Here is a 22071-nt window from a genome sequence, read left to right on the forward strand (position 1 = left end):
ACCTACGTTAATAAGCCCCACCCAGCATCCTACTGCATATAAGAAAACGTATGCTTCATTGACTTGACTGCAAACCCGTGGGGCTTTAAAGTTTGAAAGCACTCGACCAAAAAAAAGAAAATAAAAATAAAATTCCGCAAGAAAGCTTGCTTTTTTTAAAAAATTGGCTGCCACACACAGCCCAACCCCAGCGACGCTTAAAATCTTGGATTTCTCCATTGTTTTCTTTGGGCAGCTCCCACTTCCGCCTCTTGGAGAGACCCCCAAAGATGGCTTCCGAAGCTATCTAGGAACCGCTCTATCCGCCTTAAGTCTATGGTTAGCCGTATAGGCCGCTGCGCGCGTGCCCCGGGATGACTGGGTGCGCTTTGCAAGGTCACATGGTTGAGCGCACCGGAATTTCCGGTTTCTTCTGGCTCGGCGTTGCGGCTTCGCTGTGGAGGCCCAGAGTGGCCGAGCTGCCCGCCTTGCTTGTGGTGAGTATCTCCCCTTCGCGCTCCCGCTCTTTCTCTGGCACGGAAGGCCCAACCTGCCTCGCTGGGCTTGTGCGGCCGACTCCCGTCCGCCTTGGGTCGTGAGGGAGGCGGGTAGGGAAAGGGTCTCCTTTTGTCCCTTTTGGAGCAGCGAGACCGCACGCGGGAAACGCGCCTGGCGCTGACAGGGCCGCGCGGGACAGGGCGGCGGGGAGGGGAGCCTCTTGCCAGGGGTACCGGTGACTCGGACGCATCCTCAGCTCGTGGCATTTGCTGGGTGGGGGGCAAGAAGAGGGGGGCGTTTGGGCCGTAGAAATGCTCTCACGGCAGAGGGGGGCCTGGAGGGGTGTCCGCTTGTTAACAGTGAAGGAGGTAGACCCAAGTTCTGCACCCGGCGACGGCGAGGACTGTTGGTTTATTATGTATTTTGTGTCCTTTCTCTGTAGTTCTATGTTGTGAATCGCCCTGTGATCTTCGGGTGAAGGGCGGTATACACATTTAATTGACAGATTCGTAAATAATTGGGGGGTGCGATGGGTTTCAAGCTTCCTGTGAGAACGCCTTTGGAAGCTTCCCCTTCAGTTACTGGTGTCTTCAGTTGATAGGGTTGTTCAGAGGCCTCTCTTCCTTGGCACTTGGGTGAGCTGCTGCCAGTGTAGGCTAAGCTGAGGGTGTACCATTGGATTGTCTTGTGTAGTAAGATTTCCTGTGCTGTTAAACTCTGTCAAGGAGATGTGGGGCGCTTGCAGATTTGTGATCCACAAGTATGATTGGAACTGAAGGTGCAGAAACAAAAATAAAACCCCTGGCTCTAGGAATAATTGTGCAAGCATCTGGGGAGGAAATGAAAAGTTAGTAAATTTAAATGATCTCAGGAAGGCGTTTTTATTTTTAAAAATGTGTTCATTGTTTTATATAGTTAATTGTGAAAACAGCAGATATCACCGGCTATCTTAGAAGGGAGCCTCCCGCCTTCCCACATCTCACATGCCAGAATGCTAGCAGTAACACACACATACACATATGCATTGCAGGGTGTTGGACTGTATGACCCCCGAGGTCCCTTCCAACTCTACAGTTCTATAACTCTATGATAATCTAAAAAGCTAGTGCTCTTCCCTTTAAAAAATATTTTAATTTTATGTGGAGTTGTGTAGATTTAATCATATCATTTTTACATCTCATCCCTAACTGCCCTTTTGGGAGGAAGAGTGGGATAGAAATTTAATAAGTTAAATAAAAATGTCTGCTTGGAAGCTACTTCTGTTGAACTCCATTGTATCTACCCCCAAGAAGGTAGAATTAGGAGTGTGGCCTTAATTAATTGGCTATGAGTAATGACTAGTCTTGGAATCAAAGCAAATGCGGTCACACTTTGTTCCAGTGACATGTTGTTGCTGCAGGCAACACATAAATGAATGACAGATTCTAATTATGCAAACCATCAATAACCCTTTACCTCTCCCTGAGCTCCTTAGAGTATGAGTGGGATAAGAAATGAAATAAATAAAAACTATTTGGCATTTCCCCCATTATATTTACTGAATATCTGGAAAGACTTGTTGATGGATATAGAGCATATTCTTGTTTTTATTAGTTTTAATATGGTAGAATTTTTATTCAGAACACACTCTATTTGAGCATTGGCTTGGGAACACCTAATTCTGTAGCCATAGTTTAATTTTGTTACAGCTACACTTATATGCTGCTAGAAGACACCCATTCCAAACTGGCTTTAAGCAATTTAATATAATAAATAACTGAAAATGCAAATAAACAAAAGAACCCATTTTAAAACAAGCATTAATTATTACAAATCATCAACATCAAAAACACTCAAAATAAGGAAATCAATATATTGAACACTTTTTAATTATTTTAAAATAAAAGTTATATTTTAAAATGCATCACATTGAGTTCTTGGAAAACAAAGGACATACCTCTACAAATAGTTTGTCTGCCATTAAAAATTGTTGTTGTTTTTTTTAAAAAGTTGTGTACAGTAACCTTCAGGGCAAAAATGGAATATCCTTGGATTGAAATATTTACCTAGTTTCTCTTGTGCTGCCATTTCTAATCGCTGCTTTCTGTCCTTTCATTGTTGTGCGGAAAATACAGTACCTTGTTTGTCCTGTGTAAACTATAGCAGTTCATTGTTGCAAGTGATGGAAAGTTGTTTGCCATTGTCAGAAATGTAGTAATTGGTTGTTGCTAGGATAACATGCAGTTAGTTATCAGTTCAGTAGTTATTCTTATAATGCTCAAATCAATGCAATTCATAAGGTTATTTGTGACTTTCTTTCAATACAGGCTAGTTGATGCACAGAACATGTATAGGAAGTGACACATAAAGAGGGGCTTTGTATATCCTGCTGCTCAGTCTTTTCTTTCCAGACTGCTCCACCCCAACACTCAGCTGTGCTGTTTTGCAATTTATCTTTGTTAATTCTAGCTATAATTCAGGTAGAAATGTATACTAAATATGTTTTTCCCCAGTGCAGTTGGGTTCAAGGTATCTAGAACTCAGCACATTTTTGCTTTAGTTTACTAGATTATCATATTTACTTCCCCATCTATAAAAAGACAAGTTTCCATGCAGAATTAATGCTAGCACAGATTTTTTTTTTAACTTATCAGTATCAGATTAATAATATTTATTCCCTGGACTGGAATGTGTATTGTATTAAGTGAAAACCCGCCCATTGGTTGTGGAAATGCATATTTATAGATTTATTTTTAAAGTCAAGCCCTGTAATGTATGCTGGAAACAAAAGTATTTTTGATATAAACATTGGAAACAGCTCAATTGGACAATGTGGCATAGTGCTGGCCACATATTTGCCCATTTTATTCATTTGCAGAGTTCTTCTGAGGAAGACATAATGCAGCTAGTATCATGGTTGTTCCCGTATGATTAATAGTGGTGGATCTGATCTTTCTTCTTCTTTCACCTTCAACATATTGTACATCGATTTAAATTGGGATACATACAGACTTTTGTTCTTTATAGAGTGGGTGTTTAAGGCAAATTGTGGTGCAGTTCAGGAAGTGCTGTACATTTGCCAATATCCAGGATAAAGAGCATCTTGCTAGTGTTTTTGGCAAAACACAGGTGATTTATTTGTGGGCAGTTAGGATGGACTGGAAGTGGCTCTGAATTTCAGGTATGCTAGATGTGTGTAAAGTTCAGTGAAGATTAGATAAGAACTCCTCTCTCTGATGTGCAATGTGTTTTGCTGGGCCTCCTTCCTTACTCTTACTTCCTCTTCCTCTGCTCTTTCCACTCTCCATATCTCATCTCCTTTGACACTTCTGAATAAATTATGGAGCAACTTCACCCAATAAATTAGCACCTGTTGCTTTTCTTTGGATATGACCCATGTTGTGGTATTGATGCTATATTTTAAATTGCTCTAATCAGAATGGGCTTATTTTGTAATTCTGATTGAGTTAAGTGCTGTCTGTAGATGTGCAGGATTCACTGAGATGTTGAAAGACCTGATGAACATTCTAGACTGTCATTGATTCAACCACTCTTGTGAAACATAGGACCTTGCAAACCTCTTATCAGTAGAGGTGATGGGGAAATGTTTTGATTTAGAATAGTTAAATCTCACAGTTTGCAATGGAAATTCGCACTGTCTTTCAGTTGCACAGCGGTCAACTGCTTAGCTTTTGACTCTTACCTTGTAGGTTCAAATCATTCAAGAAGTTGAACTGGGTAATATTTGCTGGTTTAAAAGATAAAATTTATTAGCCAGAAGAATGCTAATTTAGTTGGCTTTTTATCATATTTGTATCTTGTAGAAAACACAGCTGCAGTTTGACAAAAACAAGAACTCTTTCTTCTGTTTGTCTTATCACAGACAAAATGTGGGGAAACCCTCGACCAGCCAACAGAATGGGTCCTTTTCGGTAAGTTTTTGTATTTATATTTGTCCTGCATTAGGCTAGATACCATGTAATAAGATGACACAAAATCTCTGCTTCATAATTGGTAACCACTTGTGACAACCCACTTGCACAGCATCCTTACAGGGCTTGCCCTTCCCCTTCACCAGCTCCTCCCCAAGGTTTCCTAGTGCTGCTTTTTATGTAGTCAAAATAACATCTCGAGTACACACGAGGGAGGTACCATTAGTTCTGGGGGAACCATGGTCATGGAATGCTGATGAGAGGAAGAGGATAGAATGGAGTATCCTGGAAGCAGATGTAGCTGGTGCATATAACTCAGTGTACACTTGGAAGGTATGAACATTTCCCTTGTCAAATTGACAGTTATATTAACAAATGCCTACAGGAACTATTAAATGTTGTTTGGGCAGAAAGTAGGTTCCAGAAAATAGATTCCACTCGATGTTGGGACACTATAAGGTCATGGAAGAGTGTTTATGCTCGTGTTTATATGTGCAGGCCATGAACTTGACCCTCATGGCCAAAGCTACTTTGCTAGGCTACTAGAACTGTACATTATGCCTTGTGTTATTGTAGGGCCTTGGAGTTTCTAGGATCAAATGTTCCTGGAAACTTTATGGCATGCATGCATATGCTCTGACACAATGAAAAATCTTGAGAGAAACAGCTATACTGACAGAACCACATCGATAGGTTTGGGGAAATGTCTTCAAAGAGTAATGGATAGTAGCCATCAGCAGACGACAAAGATGCTTTGCTTTTATGCATGGGTCTGCCTACTAAATACACATGAGACATGTTAGATGGGTATGCAGTTGTTATGGTGCAGATGAAGGAGCACATGAGGAAGGTGCAATATGCACTACTGCAAATTGAGATCAAAGTAAAACAATGGTGCGAGCCGAGAAAGTATATAAAATCTCATAATTGTCTCCCCTCCTTGATAGTACGTTAGTACAACTAACAAATGGCTGGGCAGTGTCATTCAAATACAGTATTGAGCTTGTCCACAAAGGCCTTGTTATATGAATATAGCAGCATGAGCATAGTTGCTCAACTGCTTAAGATAGTGATAAAACCAGATTTAATGGAAATTCTTTATTTGGAGGAGCATCAAGGACAAATGCGGTGGCTTCCTTAATGGATAATTCCAAATGCCCCAGCTGTATGTACTGTGAGACTATGTAGATTGTTACCTTCAATGACTCATTAATATTTCAGGTATTCCATGTTGAGTTCAACTGGGAATTATGGTGAAATGGGAGTACGCAAGTTTACTTGTCACGCCTGTCGTATACTGCCTCCTCTTAAACTACCAAACATCAATATCTTCTGCGGATCTTACTGTTGAACAGCTCTGTAAAAGGTTTAGAGAAGAACATGCTGATGTGTAGATTACAAACTCGAAGGACATTATGAATAACACTGTCTTTATTTCTACAGTGGGAGCCAAGAAGAAAGGTTTGCTCCCGGGTGGAACAGGGATTACTCTCCTCCTCCCCTTGATAGTCTTGCTCAAGAAAGACACTCTGGCAACTTCTCTGGCAGAGAATCACTTCCTTTTGATATCCAGGGACACCCAGGCATCCTCAATCCTCAGTTTGCCAACAGAGAGGAACCTACTTTCAGCTTTGGAGGTAGAGATGGACCACATAGTGACTTCAGAGGTGGGGAGGGTCATTTGCATGGTTTTGGAGGCAGAGATTACCCACCTGATTTTCAGAATAGAGATGAGTCACACTTGGACTTCAGGGGCAGGGTGCCACTTCTTCCAGATTTTAGAGGCAGAGAGATGTATCAAGGAGATTTCCAGGATAGGGAGGGGCAATCTATGGATTATAGTGGAGGAGACATTCCTCCAATGGATTACAGGAATAGGGATTCTTTCCGTATGAACTACAGGGATAGAGAAGCTCATAATATGAGCTATAGAGGCAGAGATGATGCTCCATCTGATTTTCGTGCAAGGGGAACATTTGATTTAGACTTCAGAAACCGAGATGGATCTCACCCACACTTTAGGGCAAGGGACATGCCTGAACAGGATTATAGGGGCAGGGAGCAGCCATATTCAGAGTTTAGGAAAAGAGAAATGCCTGATATGGACTTGAGGAGCGTGGGTGCAGCTGACCTAGACTTCAGAGACAGAGATGTACCCCATTCAAATTTCAGAAATAGGCCAAAATCTCAGACTGATCAGGATTTTAGGGGTAGGGATGTGCCACCTCCTGTGGATTTTGCAGACAGAGATGTGCCCTCGGTGGACCCAAACCTTGTGGACTACCAGCATAGCCTTTCTACAGTGCCGCCAACAGATAGAGAATGTGAGGTAGATGAGGCTGGACTTGCTGCTAGGGAGCGGTCTTCCTTTAGTGTTCAAAGCAAGGAGTTTCCACATTCAGAACCAAGAGCCAGAGAAGAAGAATCTCAAAGACAGAAGCCCGAGACTGACTCGTCAGTAGACTTCCAAAGTAGCTGTGGTCCTCTTCCCACTCTTCAGGATCAAGATAAGCCTTCTCAGGCCTTTGTTAGCAATCAGGAGTTCCCTGCGGGTGAACAGCAAGTATCTGAACCATCTGCTCTTGGACTTAAGGAAAAAAGTGACCTGGATTTCCTTGGAAGGCAGGATACAGACTATAGGGGCATTGAGTATCGAGATGTAGATCATCGACTGCCAGGAAGTCAAATGTTTGACTACGAACATGGCAAGTCTTTTGCAGAGGGCAAGTCTTCTAAAGATTCTCAGCCAGATCTTCAGGTATGTGATTCATTGGAAAGCTTGTATTTATAATCATGTGTAAACATATTTATGAAAGCTTTGGAAGAATAAGTTAATTACAGCCTCCCCTCCTTTGTATATTTAAAACTTAGTTAAGCTACTGTAAGGTAATATTGCAATGATATCTTATAACGTTGAAACTTTCTCAAATCTAGTAGTCTTCCTTTGCTTACTAGTAATTCAAATTCCACATTCCTGACTGACAGGGGACTTCAAACAGTTTACATGTGAAGCTGGTTGTGCTTCAACATCGTGAACGTTTTATATAAAAACAAGACAGTGTTATTTATTTTAAATCATTATAAACTGTTTAGTAAAATGATAGGTCTTCATTATTGTCATTAAAGTTTCCTTGAACTTTTTCTTTAAGGACCAGGATTATAGAACCGGCCTCAAAGATATAAAACCAAGCAAGCTGATTCGACTAGGAAAAGTGCCTCAAACTGCAACAAAAGATGATGTAAGTATTTATTTTGCTGCTTGAAACTTAATTAGAACAGCCAGTATTCCACAGTGACAGTTTTCTCCATATGTTGTATTATTTTTATTGTTGTTGTTGATTCAATTTATATGCTGTCATTCATCCAAAGATCACTAGGCAGTTTACAACATAAAAGCACAAAATGCACAACATAATAGTGAAAACAATAACACCCCCAAGACACACATTTAAAGGCCATATATAGTTTAACAGCCAAAGGCCTATTTGAAGAGGATTGTGTTTGCCTGGCACCTAAATGTATGTAATGTGGGCGCCAGGCAAGCCTCCCTGGGAAGAGCATTCCATGTGGGGGGCCTCTGTGTAAAAGGCCCATTCTCGTGTTGCTGCCCTCTGGACCTCTCATGGAGGAGACACACAGATAAGGGCCTCAGATGGTAATTGCAGGGTCCATGTTCATAGGGGGAGAGGCGGCCATTGAGGACCTGAAGCATTTAAGGCTATACAGATCAAAACTAGCACTTTGAATTGGATCGGGAAACTAATTGGCAGCCAGTGCAGTTGGATCAGGATTGGTGTTATACACTGGTCTTGCACCAGTGAGCAACCTGGTCATTGAATTCTGCACCAGCTGAAGTTTCCAAACTGTCTTCAGAGGCAGCCCTGTGGTAGAACAGAATGTTCCTTTTAAAAAAAATGTTATTGTATAGGGTTTTTGTTTTTTAAAAACTTATCCTGAAACTTTGTTTGCTTCTGTAGATTCTTAATGCTTTCCAAGCGTGTGTTGGGACACCAGTGAAGAATATGCGCCTGAAAGATTATACTACAGGTGAGAATTTATTCAGTGTCTGTTGGGTGGATTTACATTTCACCTTGCAATTATGGCTTCCTTTTCTGACATCCTTACTACTATTGATTAAATGGCCTTTGGGTCATCTAGTCTTCCCTTGCCTTCTTCAGGGTTGAGCCCAGGCTTAGCAGAGGTGATTTACAGCTGACTTGCTAATTCTACATTAGCCATGGAAAAACCCCAAAAACACTCCTAAGGAAGCCTTCTGGAGATGGCAGTGGATTGTTTCTAGTGGATGTTCTTTATTAAATCTTCTCATTGGGCAAGATTACTTGCCCTGTAACATCCTATGTACAAATAGTCTTCTCTTGAGATGTTGTGGCACCTAATTCCAGTATCTTCAAATACTGATAGCTCTAAATAGCTCAGTGGAAACGTTTCTATACTTATATGCTTCCCAAGTTTCTATACGTTGGGTTGGACTTCTCATTTCAGAGGATGGCTTCATTAAAATCTCCTGGCCTCAATCCGTAAGTTCTTGACTTGTCCAAATGAAGTTTGGTTAGGGAATAATTAGCAGTTTTCTTGGTGGGGTTTGGGGAGGCAAAGAAAGATGGACAAGGTTAAACATGAAGGTAGGGAATGTGAGACATTAATATTATAGTTCCAGAAGGGGTGAGAGATGCAGGAGGAAAAATGGGGAGATGTTCTGGAACTTTTCCTTTCCTTTTCCTGCTCCATTGTAACAGAAATCTCTATAAGGATTTAAAATCTGGAGCTTCTTTAAAGCAAACAGTCCTGTAACCTACTAGTGTGTGCTACATCCTTAGTACATGTATTTCCTGGGTCGCTGTGATGTGGGAATCAAATAGTTTGCTTATATACCCTCAGTCTGGATAAGGGCACTGAAAATATCCACCAAGTTGCAAATTTTTCTTTTCAGAAGTTGTTCTTGGAGTACCTCCAAACTGCTTTCAATATCCTGAGTACAGAATCTGTTTGGAGACTTTGCATCAGTTTAAAGGGAAGCAAAATTCAAACTGCTTTTTGAACTTGGTGTATAAAGAGCAGTGTCTTTGTGCTATTAGGGCTGCTTCTGTGAAGGAAACTGGGGGGCTGTGAGGAGACGTAACAGCAGGCCATCATTGGCACTCTAAACATGTACCTTAGCATCATGCAGTTCCTCCTTCACTTGCACACGGCGATCAGAAGCTTCTGATCACCGTTTTAGGCAAAACACAATTTGCAGTTTGTCTGAACCCAGCAAACTAAGCTTTCTGCAAAATGCCTGTAAGCCAGGTTTGCAAACTATGAGTTGAACATCACTTGCAGTAAATCCATAGTTTAATGTTTGGGCAAAACTGCAAATAGTGGTTTGATGCAGATCATGGCTGGAAGTTCCTTATTTTCTCCTGTGGTGGTATGAAGCAGAGTGAAAGCCTAAGGCTTGTTTTTGTGATGCCAAACCATGGGTGAAATTCAATATAGCACTTAGGCAAACATTCTGTCCTCCACCTCTCCTCCCTGTGTCCCCTAAATCTGTTCTATGGGTTTCCCCAGGCTTCTGGAACAGATTTGATGCTGGCATGGGGTGCATGTAGGGAGAAAGATCCATTGTGCAGGCAGAAGTGTTCTGTTTGCACAATTATTTAGTTGAAAACCTCCCCATGTTCTGCTGTTAAGTCTGAGTAGTTTAAGTAAGTCTGTTCTGCTGGATACAAACATTTGTCAATATATGGAGATTCTCCCTACAGTGTTCTTAATCACAGTGAGAAAGAGGCCATCCAGCGCAATAACTGCTAACTGGGAGGGAAATCATATGATCCGTGCTTCTCTGCTTCCTTTATGTATTGCTTTTTACAACATGATTTTGTTCAGATTTATGATTTTTAAAAATATATAATAATTAAAGAAATATTTACTATAAAATATTTATTTGAAAATTATAATTTCACACCCTTCTGTATTCCTACTCCCAGAGAGGTTGACTGCTAGTAGTAAATAGTTAAAAACAATACAGCATCATATTGAAAAACTAGAATTAAAGCATAGGTGTGTGCAGTTTTGTTTTACTTTCGGTGTCAACTGATTTCTTTTTGAAATGTTTGAAGCTGAAAAACAAATCCTTGGAATTGAATCCCAGTGTTTATGTTTCTGACAAGTATGTTGGGAAATAGAGAATTGGGATAAAGTAGGGTTGAGTTCCGTTTCATGAGTAACTACACTGAATGAAAAGTTCACTAAATCATTAGTAAAATAGAATTTAGAGGAGAGAAATTTATTTTAGCACTCTGGTATGTATGAGCAGGCATAAAATATGTGTTTGATTTGTATTAAGGTGTAACTTCTCTTTGGATTATGACGGGGGGGTGGCAGGGAATTACAAATGTACTGGTGGGGTTTGATTTCCAACAGTCCTCAGCACTGCTTGAGAAGCTGTACCCAAACGAGGGGGCTGAGAAATCCTGTCAACCATTTACAGAACTTTCAGTCAAAACTAAATTGAATGCCATGTTCTGTGTGCTGCTGCAATACAACAGAAAAAAATAATATATAGAGGGGATTCTGGGTGCAGAGAAAGTTCTGTATTCTACAGGCATCTAGGTTTTCTGGGAAGAAAATTCTATTTTAAGCCACCTTATATATTTGTCAGAGCAATAAATCTAAATATTTTGAAAATGATAGGAATGTAGAAAGGGACAAAAATATTTGAATTATGTTCATATTTTGATAGACAAATGTGTACTTGAATTATAAGCAACTGAAAGCACTTTGAGATACGTATTTTGCAACTATGATTTGATGTTTGTACTGATGCTTGGGGCGGTTTATCAGGAGGTAAGCCCTGAAGGGGTGGCATGAAGGTAGAGTTTGTGCAAGAGTTTGTAAAAAGTTCTCTATCTATCACAATCTGTGTAGATTGAGAACTTCTCATGTTAGCTGCCTTGTTAAAAAATATATATGAAAAGGTGGAATATAAATTTAACAAATAAGGTTTGGTGAATACTTTAGGTTATAGTGAGTATTACAGGTTATATCTGTTCGATGAAAGATCTTCATTCAGTCCTTCTCTTACCCGTTTTTGCCATAACTGAATTCTTCCCCTCATCTTTGGCTTCCCTGATATTTTTCTAACTCAATGAGAAAATAGTTGCATGTGGAACTGAGTTTCCTCTGTGTAATGCATGCTAAAGTTCTGGTAGGCAGGGAGTTTGCAGCTTGTTGAAAACATGGCATATTTAGTTCATAATTCATGTAGCCTCTTTAGGCAGGTATGTTATGTTGATGTGACCAGATAGCAACTGTAAGTCTCCATGTGAAAAGTGAGCAAGTATGGCCTGAATCGATCCTCTCTGATAACGTGGCATAAGATATTTGTTCTTACTTCTCTTAAGGATGCACGCTTCACCTACCACATCATACATGATCAATTTCATGCTCTTGTTTCTGGGATTTGACTAGTTATAATTCAGTCTGTGTTCTGCCATATATTTTGGCAGCCTAGATCTGACAGGATGTTTAAGCAAGCTAGAGGATTTGAGCATGATGGTAGACGGTTGATGATTTGAAGCTCAAAGAGAAGAAGAGATCTGTACAGTCATACCTTGGGTTCCGCGGCGACCCGGAAGTAACGGAACACATTACTTCCAGGTATCACTGTATGCACAGAAGCTCAAAATGACGTCACACACATGCGCGGAAGCGGCGAATCGCGACCTGTGCACGCGCAGGCGCGGGTTGTGTTCGCTTCAGGATGCGAACAGGGCTCCAGAACGGATCCCGTTCGCATCCAGAGGTACCACTGTATATGAGTAATTTGGGGGAGAAGTGGGATGGTTTTTCAGTTCGTGCCTTAGTGCATTGAAGCATCTCATTTCCCCTATTTAGGGTATGTACATCACAGGAAAAGAGAACTTAATGTCATTTTTATTGCAGGCAGCTTGAAATTGGACATATGGCCTTTTGTTTCATATGAGTCAAGAAATATTTTAAGGAGTAGGTTGTCTCTAATAATGCTGACCAGTGCCATCATATCCAGTGAATGAGCTTGTGAGCAAGTCACTTCGTTTTCTAGCCAGCATTGTGATTGCTTGTTAACTCCCAAGAATGATGTGATCAAGTCTAAAACTAAATAAATTATTGAATAAAAGTTTCTTTTTTAAAAAGCCAAACTCCCAGTGTTGCCATTTGTCTGAAATATAGTTAAGACAGACCCATATTCCATTTGTTTCATCAAACCACAGTTCCATGGTTTCAATTTCATAGAAATTACATGTGATGTAATTTCTGCATACAAAATTTCATGTCCTATTTTTTAAATAAGAGATTAAACCACAGTTTCTTTTTCTTTGTTTGTTGATATCATGGATAATTATGGCTTAAATAAGCCAGGTTCTATGAATGCAAGCCAAGGGACTAGGAGGGAGTGTGCAGTCATGTGATCAATTCTCTGGCCAATAACCATTATGTCTGAACTGAATCCTTATCTCTCAATTTATTAAAAATGATATGGTGAGTTACATATAGTCAAGTGTAAGCTATTGTATGGAGGCCATTTCCAGCAATCTGCTATGCCGATAATGCATAGACCAATCTGAACCTTTATGTAAAATACCCATAAGCTCAAATACCAGTGATGACTGTGATAAATATGTGTTTAGAAAGAAAGATATGTAAGATGATAGTCACCATTAGAGAAATTCATACCGCTGTATAGTTAACATAACACTTTTTTGAGGTTTTCCCTGCCATGAACTTCTGAGCACAAACTAAGCAAGTTGTTGTTGTTGACAACAACTTGTTTTTAAAAAATAGCTAGTATGGAGTGGGGAAGAGACCAAATAGGGAACATATGGATATTGTGGAGTTTAACCTTAGGCCCCTACCATGGTCCAAAACATTTGTATGACGTTGTTGGGAGTGGTCATTAGGAGATTTGGAGCAATAAATTAGTTCTCTGATGTGTTTTAGTCTAGTACTTGACATAGACTGGTCTGAATGCAGTGGTGGGCCACGTGAGGGCCCGTAATCTGAAGCTGAATTTTGACAAGATTGAGGCACTGTGCAGAGGTGGTTCCTGGGTCTGGGAATTGAGGCTGATGTTGCGCTCACCCTAAAAAGGGGCAGATACGTAGTCTGGGTGTGCTCTTGGTTTACTGGTGGCTCAACTAACCTCTGTGGTAAGGAGCACCCTTCACCATCTTACGTTGATGCACCAGTTACAATGGGTTCTGGATGGGGATAAACTACTGGCTGTGATCCATGTGTTTGTAACCTAGTTTGGATTGCTATTATGCAATCTCTGTGGGTTGCTGTTAGGTTTGGTTCAAAATCTGCAGCTAGCGAAGAATGGTTTCTACACTGCTGAGGGGAGTCTCCCATTTCACCCACAGCATCTGTGCGGAAAGAACTGCACTGGCTGCTCATCAGTTACTGGACCAAATTTAAGCTGTTAGTGTTGGCCTTTAAGGCCCTGAGTAGCTCAAGACATGGATAATCCCCTATAGACTGACCCAGTCAATACTGTCTGCTGAAGGGGCCCTCCTTACTGCGGCTCAACCTACAAATATCTATTTGGTGGGCACCTGGAGAAGGGCCTTTTCTGTTGTGGCACTTACCTTGTAGAACACTTTTTCTGTTCAGATTTGGTGGGCACTGAAGGTGGCATGTTGCCTGCCATGAACTTTTCCTGATTGCTAGTGTTGTTTCCTGTTGCCGTTGGCTACTGTGACGTTGTTATGAAAACTTGTTTTTATTTACTGTGATGTTTTTACTGTGACTTACTGGGGTTTTTTAAGGTTTTGTGTGTTATGATTTGAACCGCTTTGGTATTTTTGAAAAGTGAAACCTAGTCTTAAAATCCTGTTAATAAGCAAATAAATTTTAAAAAATGCTTAAACCAAAATCCAAATAGGCAGTGCATAGAAAGTTTGAGGCAATTGTCATCTTCATCCTGCTTTGAATTGCTGAGAAATCTGTTGGGGGTGCTGTGTGGATAGTGCTGAATTTGTATGGCAGAGAATGAGCTTCAAAATCGCTGCTTGGTCACAAAGCTTACCAAGTGGTGTTGGACAGGCTGTGAGAAGCCAACCTAACATATACTTCAGGGTTATTGGGATAAAAGAAAACTATTTCCATATTTCAGTGTAAATTACAATATAAACTCATTAAAATTGCATGCAACTCTTGCTGGCCTTGTGAGAGGTCTAATAAATAAACATTTTATTTTTATTAAGATCTTAAAGTGGGAGATTGTCGCAGTACATGGAAGTAAAAATAGATTTAATGACAGAAGGCATTATCTATCGTTTGTGTAGAATATGATTAATTTCAGCATTAGTGTTTGTTTCTAATAGAAAGTCACAACAGTTAGTCTTGTGGTAAAAATGTGTCACAAATTTCCGATTGGGAATTTATAGATCTGTACAATCCTTTCCCCTAGTATCTTTACCTGATGGCAGCTGTATTGCTGGGGTGTGTGGAGGCAGAGGAAAATCTGCTGCTTGCAAACGTATTTCACTAGAATGCAAATTTTCACACTATAAGTAGGTAGACAGATAGCATGAGACTGTTTTTAGAGGTTTTGTTTACAATCAGGCAGCATATATATTCTGTTAAATAAAAATAAAATAAAATGTAGTTTTGCCTTCAAGAAACCTTTATAAAGCTGCTTAATTGATTGTGCAGAATTCAGCAGTTCATCTTCCAGATACATGGGCATGGGAATTACTCAATCTGCTGGTCGTCCCCCCCCCCCCGAGGAAATAGATAAAATCTAACACTGTTAGCCAAAATTTAAGTTATTAGTGACATGGAGATACTGCTGAATAGGACATCTCCTTTAAATATTCTGCCCTTCAGTTGTGTAGCAAGTTAAGTCATGACATCCTCTTGCTGTAAATTTGCTTAACGGCCGCCACCAATAATATTGGTTAGGGATGGACACACAACATACAATGTGATGACATCACAATATGGATAAATGTTGTTGTACATTATGGAATGCTGCTTAAAAAATAATCACCATTGACATTATTAACAACCCAAAAGTGCACTAGCAGGGTATTACATCATAGTATATAGAAAGCAAAAGAAGCAATAAATAGTAAGAAAAGGAAATGGTAAGAAACTAATATAACTCAAGTCATCCATATGTCCTGAGCTGACGTAGATGGTGAATCTTGATCATCAAGGTCCAAAGCATAAGAAAGAAAATCCCACCAGATGGCATAGAAATGTTCTGGATCCTCCAACCCCCAGTAATTGATGTGTTCTTTCTTTCCCCCACCGTAGCCAAATTCCATAGGTTCTTATATCACACATCCCTATGCTACCTGTAAAAAGTTCAGCACTGAGTGATAAGGAGACTGAAACTAGTTTTAGGACACAGCATCTTTCCAGTGATTTCATGGCAGAGGAAGGTGGATATCTCCTGATATACAAAGATGGTGTGTGTGTGTGTGTGTGTGTGTGTGTGTGTGTGTGTGTGTGTGACATAGAGTTTCTGGTATTTGTTTGCTTGTTTTCTTTAAAGAAAAAACAAAAACAAAACCTATTCATTACTCCTGTGCCAGTTACTTATCTGTGCTACACAGGGCCTTCTGTTGCATTAATTTGTTCTATCTGCAGTACCAGATCGGACAGAGTTAGTACATAAAGTTTATGTTTTGTGTTACTTGTGAAAAGAACTGAAGCATCTGAGTAGATGAAGCAGTCAAAACAAAATGTTTTATTTTTGTTTCATTGTGAATTATTCCATTGCAAACCAGTTCTTGCAGTTTCAGCCTTGGAAACTTTGCACACTGTTCCCTGCTTAAAGTGACACATCTTCCCTTGAGTAAGCCTTGGTATTAATTTAGATGGTTATGAATCCTTGATAATTTTGAGGTAAGGACATCTTTATGTACCCTTCTGGCCTCCGTTTAAGGCAGATGGGTGCATCGCTTCTTGAAATAACTTTCATCACTAGAAAATACTATTCTATTAGTGGAATATGGTTAACTAACCATTTTACAATATGGTTAAAGAGATTACAAATGGACCCCTCCAAAAAAATAATTGCTTGTCCTTTAACTTGGACTACCTGTGAAGAAAGGAACATTAACATTTTAGGGTAGTCTTGTTAATTTTCTTGCAGTGTTTTAGAACTGCATTAGATCAGTTTAAAAATAAAAATCAAAAGGGTTAAATAAATGATCTGCACTTGGGGTGAAAAAGATTCTGAGACTAATACTATTACTGTAGTAAAAAATTAACAAAAACTTAAGCACTTTGACTTCTTGGTTTCACAAGGGTTGAAATGATGCCACTGAAACCAGACTCTGCTGCCTGGACTTTTGAAATGGGTGTTATGCTTTTTTAATAAGTGTAACTCTGTAGTGTTCAGTGTCTCCTTAATTTCTAGGAGAATGAGCCCTTTACACTTTTGATGGCTTTTTAATGGAAACCCACATTGCCTACTGAATTTTACAGTGTTGAATACCAATTTTTAAAAGCACCAACTATTGCCTTTGTTTTGTTTTATGGGGAGCATAGGGTGGCGGTAAATGGGTGTGTGCTGAAGGGAAGGGGAAACTGGGTACTGAAATTGTGGCTTTCTGGCACTAACGCAAATCCCGTCTGTATTTAAATGCTGTCCCCAGGTTACGACTATGGCTATATCTGCGTGGAGTTTTCCCTCTTGGAAGAGGCCATCGCCTGCATGGAAGCCAACCAGGTTGCTTTACACTTCGGTCGAAAATGCTGCTAGAAGAATATTTTTGTGGGGAGGGTTGACACCTAGTGATTTTTTTTAAAATAAAGATTCAGAGAAAGTCTTCCCCCCCAAAAAACCTGTACAGCGTAACAGCCAATATGCTGATGTATTGCAGAAATCTGGAGAGGCTTAATGTTCCACAGAAAGAACTTAAGTTCATTTTTTCCCTAAATAGTCTGCCTCTCAAGTTGTGCATGCTTCGCAGGCTTGATAGTTTCTAAGTGTGGTAGTTAAGGAAAGGTTTCCAGTTCTGGTGGTTGTTCTTATGAGCTTGTATATGTGGTAGATTTCAAGTGGCAGTAGCTAAACTGCTAATGTCAGATGTTTCACTTTCTTGATTGTACAGTAAAATGAAAATCTGTACTTCCTCTAAGCAAAATAGTTATGTTTGAATATGCTCTTGGGAGTGCAGACTCACACACACCCCTCTACGCGTATTCATGGGCTAGACGACTAATATGCTGCTCTGAGTGAAAAATCCAATTTGCATGCCTCATTTGTCTATGTGTTTTCATCTGGTTGGAGGGGCGGGCTTTGTCTGTTTCCTTGAGTATTCATATTTATATTTTTATGCAAGTTGGAGCTGCATAAGAGAGGTCTGGCCTGTTCCAGCTGCACCTGGTTAATCTGAATGTCTTAACATTTTCTTAGAAATAGAAAGTCGCTAAAAAGTAGTCAATTATAGCAGAAAATTGATCTTACAATAATACCCATGGCTTGGAGATTTTAGAAAATAAGCCCTATGTTTCCCCCCACTTTTAAGAAATTGATCAAATTCTCAACTATTTTTACATAGTAAATTCTTATTTCTTGTTACTCAGTTCCTCATATCCAGCTTGAGAAATGTCTTCCAGTTTCTGGCTGCTACGATTCTAGAAGTGATTTTCTCACAAAAATAATGTAAGCTGGAAACACTGTGTCTGGGTAATCTCAGTGAACAGATTGATGCTAAATGTGATGATTTATACCCAGTAATTTGAGAAATGAAATTTAGGAATCCTCGCCACGAATCTGTTCTCATAATATAATTATCAGATATAATGACCAGAGTGCTTTCCTGTTCCAACAGCTGTCAGGTACCCGTTTATACATATTAAAGTAAAGCAGCCATTTGAATGTTGTAGTTATTTTCTGACAGCATCCTATTTTTGTAGAATCTACGGATTGTCCTTCTAGATATTGTCATTGCCCATCCTTTTTTTGTTTACTGTCCCCCGTAGCTCAAAAACTCAGGGCAGCACTATATATAAGCCTGATTATAACTCAGAATATGAATTTGCTTTCCTTCTTCAAAATTGGCTTAACCAATAAGGAAGATGATACTTCATTATTATTGCCCATTTATCAGTCACTTTGTACCATAAAAAGTCTCAAAGTGACTTGGCAATGTAAAACATAACATACATAAGCTCTGTAGTTCTTGGTAGGGGGGGTTGTTTTTTTAACTCTTTCAGATGTTCCATAAATTCTCAATCACGACTGAATTTGAAATATTACTTTGGAATAAGAATTCCTTATACCTTTAGCAGCATTTCATAGCTGCTGTTCCAGTTGTCTGTCTGCAGCTTTATTCTGAGCTGTAGCTAGGTCTTTTTCTCTTCTTCTTATTTGCATTTATACCATTATATAGTTCATCCTATTCTGGACAGATAACAGAAGATAACTACCCCAAAAGAGGAAGTGATGGCAACAAATTTGGATGACATTAGAAGAAGATTAGACAAATTCAAGGAGGATAAGGCTATCAATTGTTACTAGATACAATGGCTGTGTTAACCCAACTACCTGAGGCAATATACCTCTGAATGCCAGTTAGTGAAAGTGATAAGTGGGGAAAGTGCTGTTTGGCTCAGGTTCAACTTGCAGGCTTCCCACAGAGATCTGATTAGCTGTTTTGGTAGCATAGTTTATATTTGTGTTAAATATGATTGGCATTTACCACAGTGCTGCCCACCAACAAGGTTTTATTTCCAAAACCAACATGTCTCTTTCACCAGTGGCCTGGAAACAGTTTCCCTGTTTCTTCTTCATCTCACTTAAGCTGCAGCAACCTCAGATGTTGTTTCCAGTAGCCGTGCAGCCACAAACAAGCTTCCCACCATTAAAGCTTCTTATTCCGCAGAGAGTCCCAAATTAATCTGAGCAGTGGCTCTTGTGTACATATGGCTCAAAAAAGCACTGGCACAAGGTTAACCGTCAAACATAAGCAGAGGGCATACTGCAGAGCCCCTTCCCTTCCTTTGGATCAACTTTTGATTTATAATGTTTGGATGCTTTCTGACTCAGGATTGACCAGGTTCAGCTTCTGCGTGTTCATTAACTGTAGAGTTCGTGTGTGTGGGTGTGTGCTCTATATCAGGGCAGAATTCCTCTTTGACGTATTGTACATGAAGACCCCTCACCCTCAAAAAGCTACTTTACTTTTTGTAGGAAGTATGCCTGATGTACTGTCTTCTGCCAGTTTGGACTGCTGTAGCCAAACCAGTTAAAATATGTGGGGTTTTTTAATGTACCGCGAGAGTTTTAGAACCTCTCCTATTAAGATACAGAGAAAAGCCCAGAAATTTATTCAGTGTCTGGCCATATCGGTGAAGGCACCCAGGCGACAGGAGCAGGGCGCTACTAAGCAGGATCTGTTGATGATGATGAAATCCACAGGGTTACTGTTGTCCTTGTCACCAGAGGGATTTATTTGGCATTCCAGGCACTCTTGTTGCTGCAAGTGCATTGCCATTTAATTCAGGGTAGAGAAATGAGTAAAGCAAACGATAATTGAATGTGTCTCCTGTTCTCACTGATAGAACACCCACTGTGTGATATTTGTAAAATTTTAATACCATGACTTTCATGGTGGTCTGTTGTCAGTTGTCTTGTCATTTGGTTTTGACATCACTTTCTCTGTTAGTATGTTGCTGCTGTCCATTTGGGGTGAGATGCCTTTTTAGGTAGGGAAGAGGTGGATAAAGTAATGTGTCTTATCTAGTTTGCATCGCCTGCATACACGAAGCTGAATTGTTATCTCACTACCAAAATGACTTCAGAGTTAATGAACTGGCTCCTTCCTTCTTCAGACAACAGCCTTGAAAAGGAAAGAATTTAGCATTTCTTCTTAATAGAAAATTACTGAGTTTGCCATTTTTTTTAATTGAAGAATTCAATTATTTGAAAAGGTTATTTCATTTTGAGGACATGTTTAGCTCCCTGTGTGGGACGGAGGGAGCAACCTGTATTAATTTTCAAAATCTCAGCTATCCAGGGTATTCATGCGCTTTTTTTCTTTATAGTCACCAGGAGCCGAGGAAGATTAAAATGCTGCCAGTTCTGCCTTGTCTTGGTTCCTATTCTAAAATAACCAATGTCTGCCATTTATTTTAAGCATAGATTACCTGTGATTGAAAACTGAAGAATATTTGTATTAGATGATGGCATTAGTATAGTTGTCGTGATACTGTTGCCAGTCAGTGAAACAACTGAGCTGACACAAGGTTGTGTTACAAGGTTTATTTGCTACGCCTGAGTTGAGTGATCCATTTCAAGTTAGTTATAGCCCTTGTAATACAAAGGATATAAATTCCATAAACCAAATTGATAAGCGTTTTCAATTTCTCACAGTTGTTAAGTAGCTGTAAGCACAGGCAGATCTTTCTCTTACTATTTTCTGGATCATTGATAAATCATTAGAATGAGCTGGCTAAGGAACTGTAGAAGAACCACAAAATATGTTCTCTTATCTTTCCTGTGAGGCCTGATTCATGTTAAGTTTGAAGCCCTTTGCCAAGAGTGGTTCTTAACTGTGGTCCATGAACCACTGATGGTGTGCAGGCAATTTAAGTCAATTTAGAGCATTGACTTAAGGATGAAACATTGAGGCCGGCAGCTCATCTATGATATGTTTGACCAGTTGTGACATAAAAGGAAGAGAACTTTATTGGGAAGAAAGGTTGGTGAAGTGTGTGGCTGCTATTCTTGCAGTTCTTCTTTTACTTGTTATGTGCAGTCTGTGGCACATTCACTTGTTAGCTGCAGTATCCAGCAGCGGTTTTGCACTAGCAGAAAGCACATGATTGTGCATAGAGGGGTACATTATCTTTTGGGGATTGATCCTGTCAGCTCCATTCCATGCCTTCTATGCTGCTCCTAAAGGTTGGGGAACTCTCTTGAAAATGTGGGGTATGGCATGGAAGGCTGTCGTGGGGAGGAGGAAATACTAAAAACTGGATGGCTCAACTTGCATGAGCAGAAGCGCTTTCCACTAGTACAAGGCATCATAAGTTACAGCCCAATATCTTTTTCCAGTAAAGAGCTTCATTTGTGTGCATCTGAGGTCTCAGACTGAGCATTTATTTGGGTATCCTTGTGATATCTATGGAACTACAGTGGAAAACAGTGTGAGATGACAAGTTGCTCCTGCAGCTAATTTTGTTGGCACCAAGTGGCTAGGATTTCTCAATGGGAACTCCATTGTGCAGACAATCCCCAGCCATAGCAGGGCTAAGTGGTTCACCTGATGCCATGGTGATGAGGTATGATTGACAGGCGGGCAGCCTCATCCACTGGTACAGTGGTACCTCGCAAGACGAATGCCTCGCAAGGCAAAAAACTCGCTAGACGAAAGGGTTTTTTGTTTTTTGAGCTGCTTCGCAAGACGATTTTCCCTATGGGCTTGCTTCGCAAGACGGAAACGTCTTGCAAGTTTGTTTCCTTTTTCTTAACACCGTTAATACAGTTGCAACTTGACTTCGAGGAGCAACTCATAGAACGCGGTGTGGTAGCCTTTTTTGAGGTTTTTAAAGACTTTGGTGATTTTTGAAGCTTTTCCAAAACTTTCCCGACACCGTGCTTCGCAAGACGAAAAAAATCGCAAGACGACAAAACTCGCGGAACGAATTAATTTCGTCTTGCGAGGCACCACTGTAAAAG

General features: G+C 40.0%; 1 protein-coding gene across 3 annotated transcripts in view; it reads left to right on the forward strand.

Annotated features, from left to right (window-relative positions):
* Positions 1-363: 363 nt before the first annotated feature.
* Positions 364-22071, forward strand: part of RBM6 (RNA binding motif protein 6) — a 54211-nt gene continuing 32503 nt past the window's right edge. For 2 of the 3 annotated variants that reach the window (XM_028718632.2, XM_028718634.2), the window contains exons 1-6: positions 364-476; positions 4281-4388; positions 5832-7146; positions 7538-7627; positions 8366-8435; positions 17039-17112. In XM_028718632.2, the coding sequence (XP_028574465.2) occupies positions 4345-4388; positions 5832-7146; positions 7538-7627; positions 8366-8435; positions 17039-17112 (1593 nt within the window). In that variant the 5' untranslated portion in view covers positions 364-476; positions 4281-4344. The remainder of the gene's footprint in view (positions 477-4280; positions 4389-5831; positions 7147-7537; positions 7628-8365; positions 8436-17038; positions 17113-22071) is intronic. The other variant, XM_028718633.2, reaches the window with a different exon arrangement.

Source organism: Podarcis muralis, chromosome 2 (assembly GCF_964188315.1).
Source record: "Podarcis muralis chromosome 2, rPodMur119.hap1.1, whole genome shotgun sequence".
NCBI lineage: Eukaryota > Metazoa > Chordata > Lepidosauria > Squamata > Lacertidae > Podarcis > Podarcis muralis.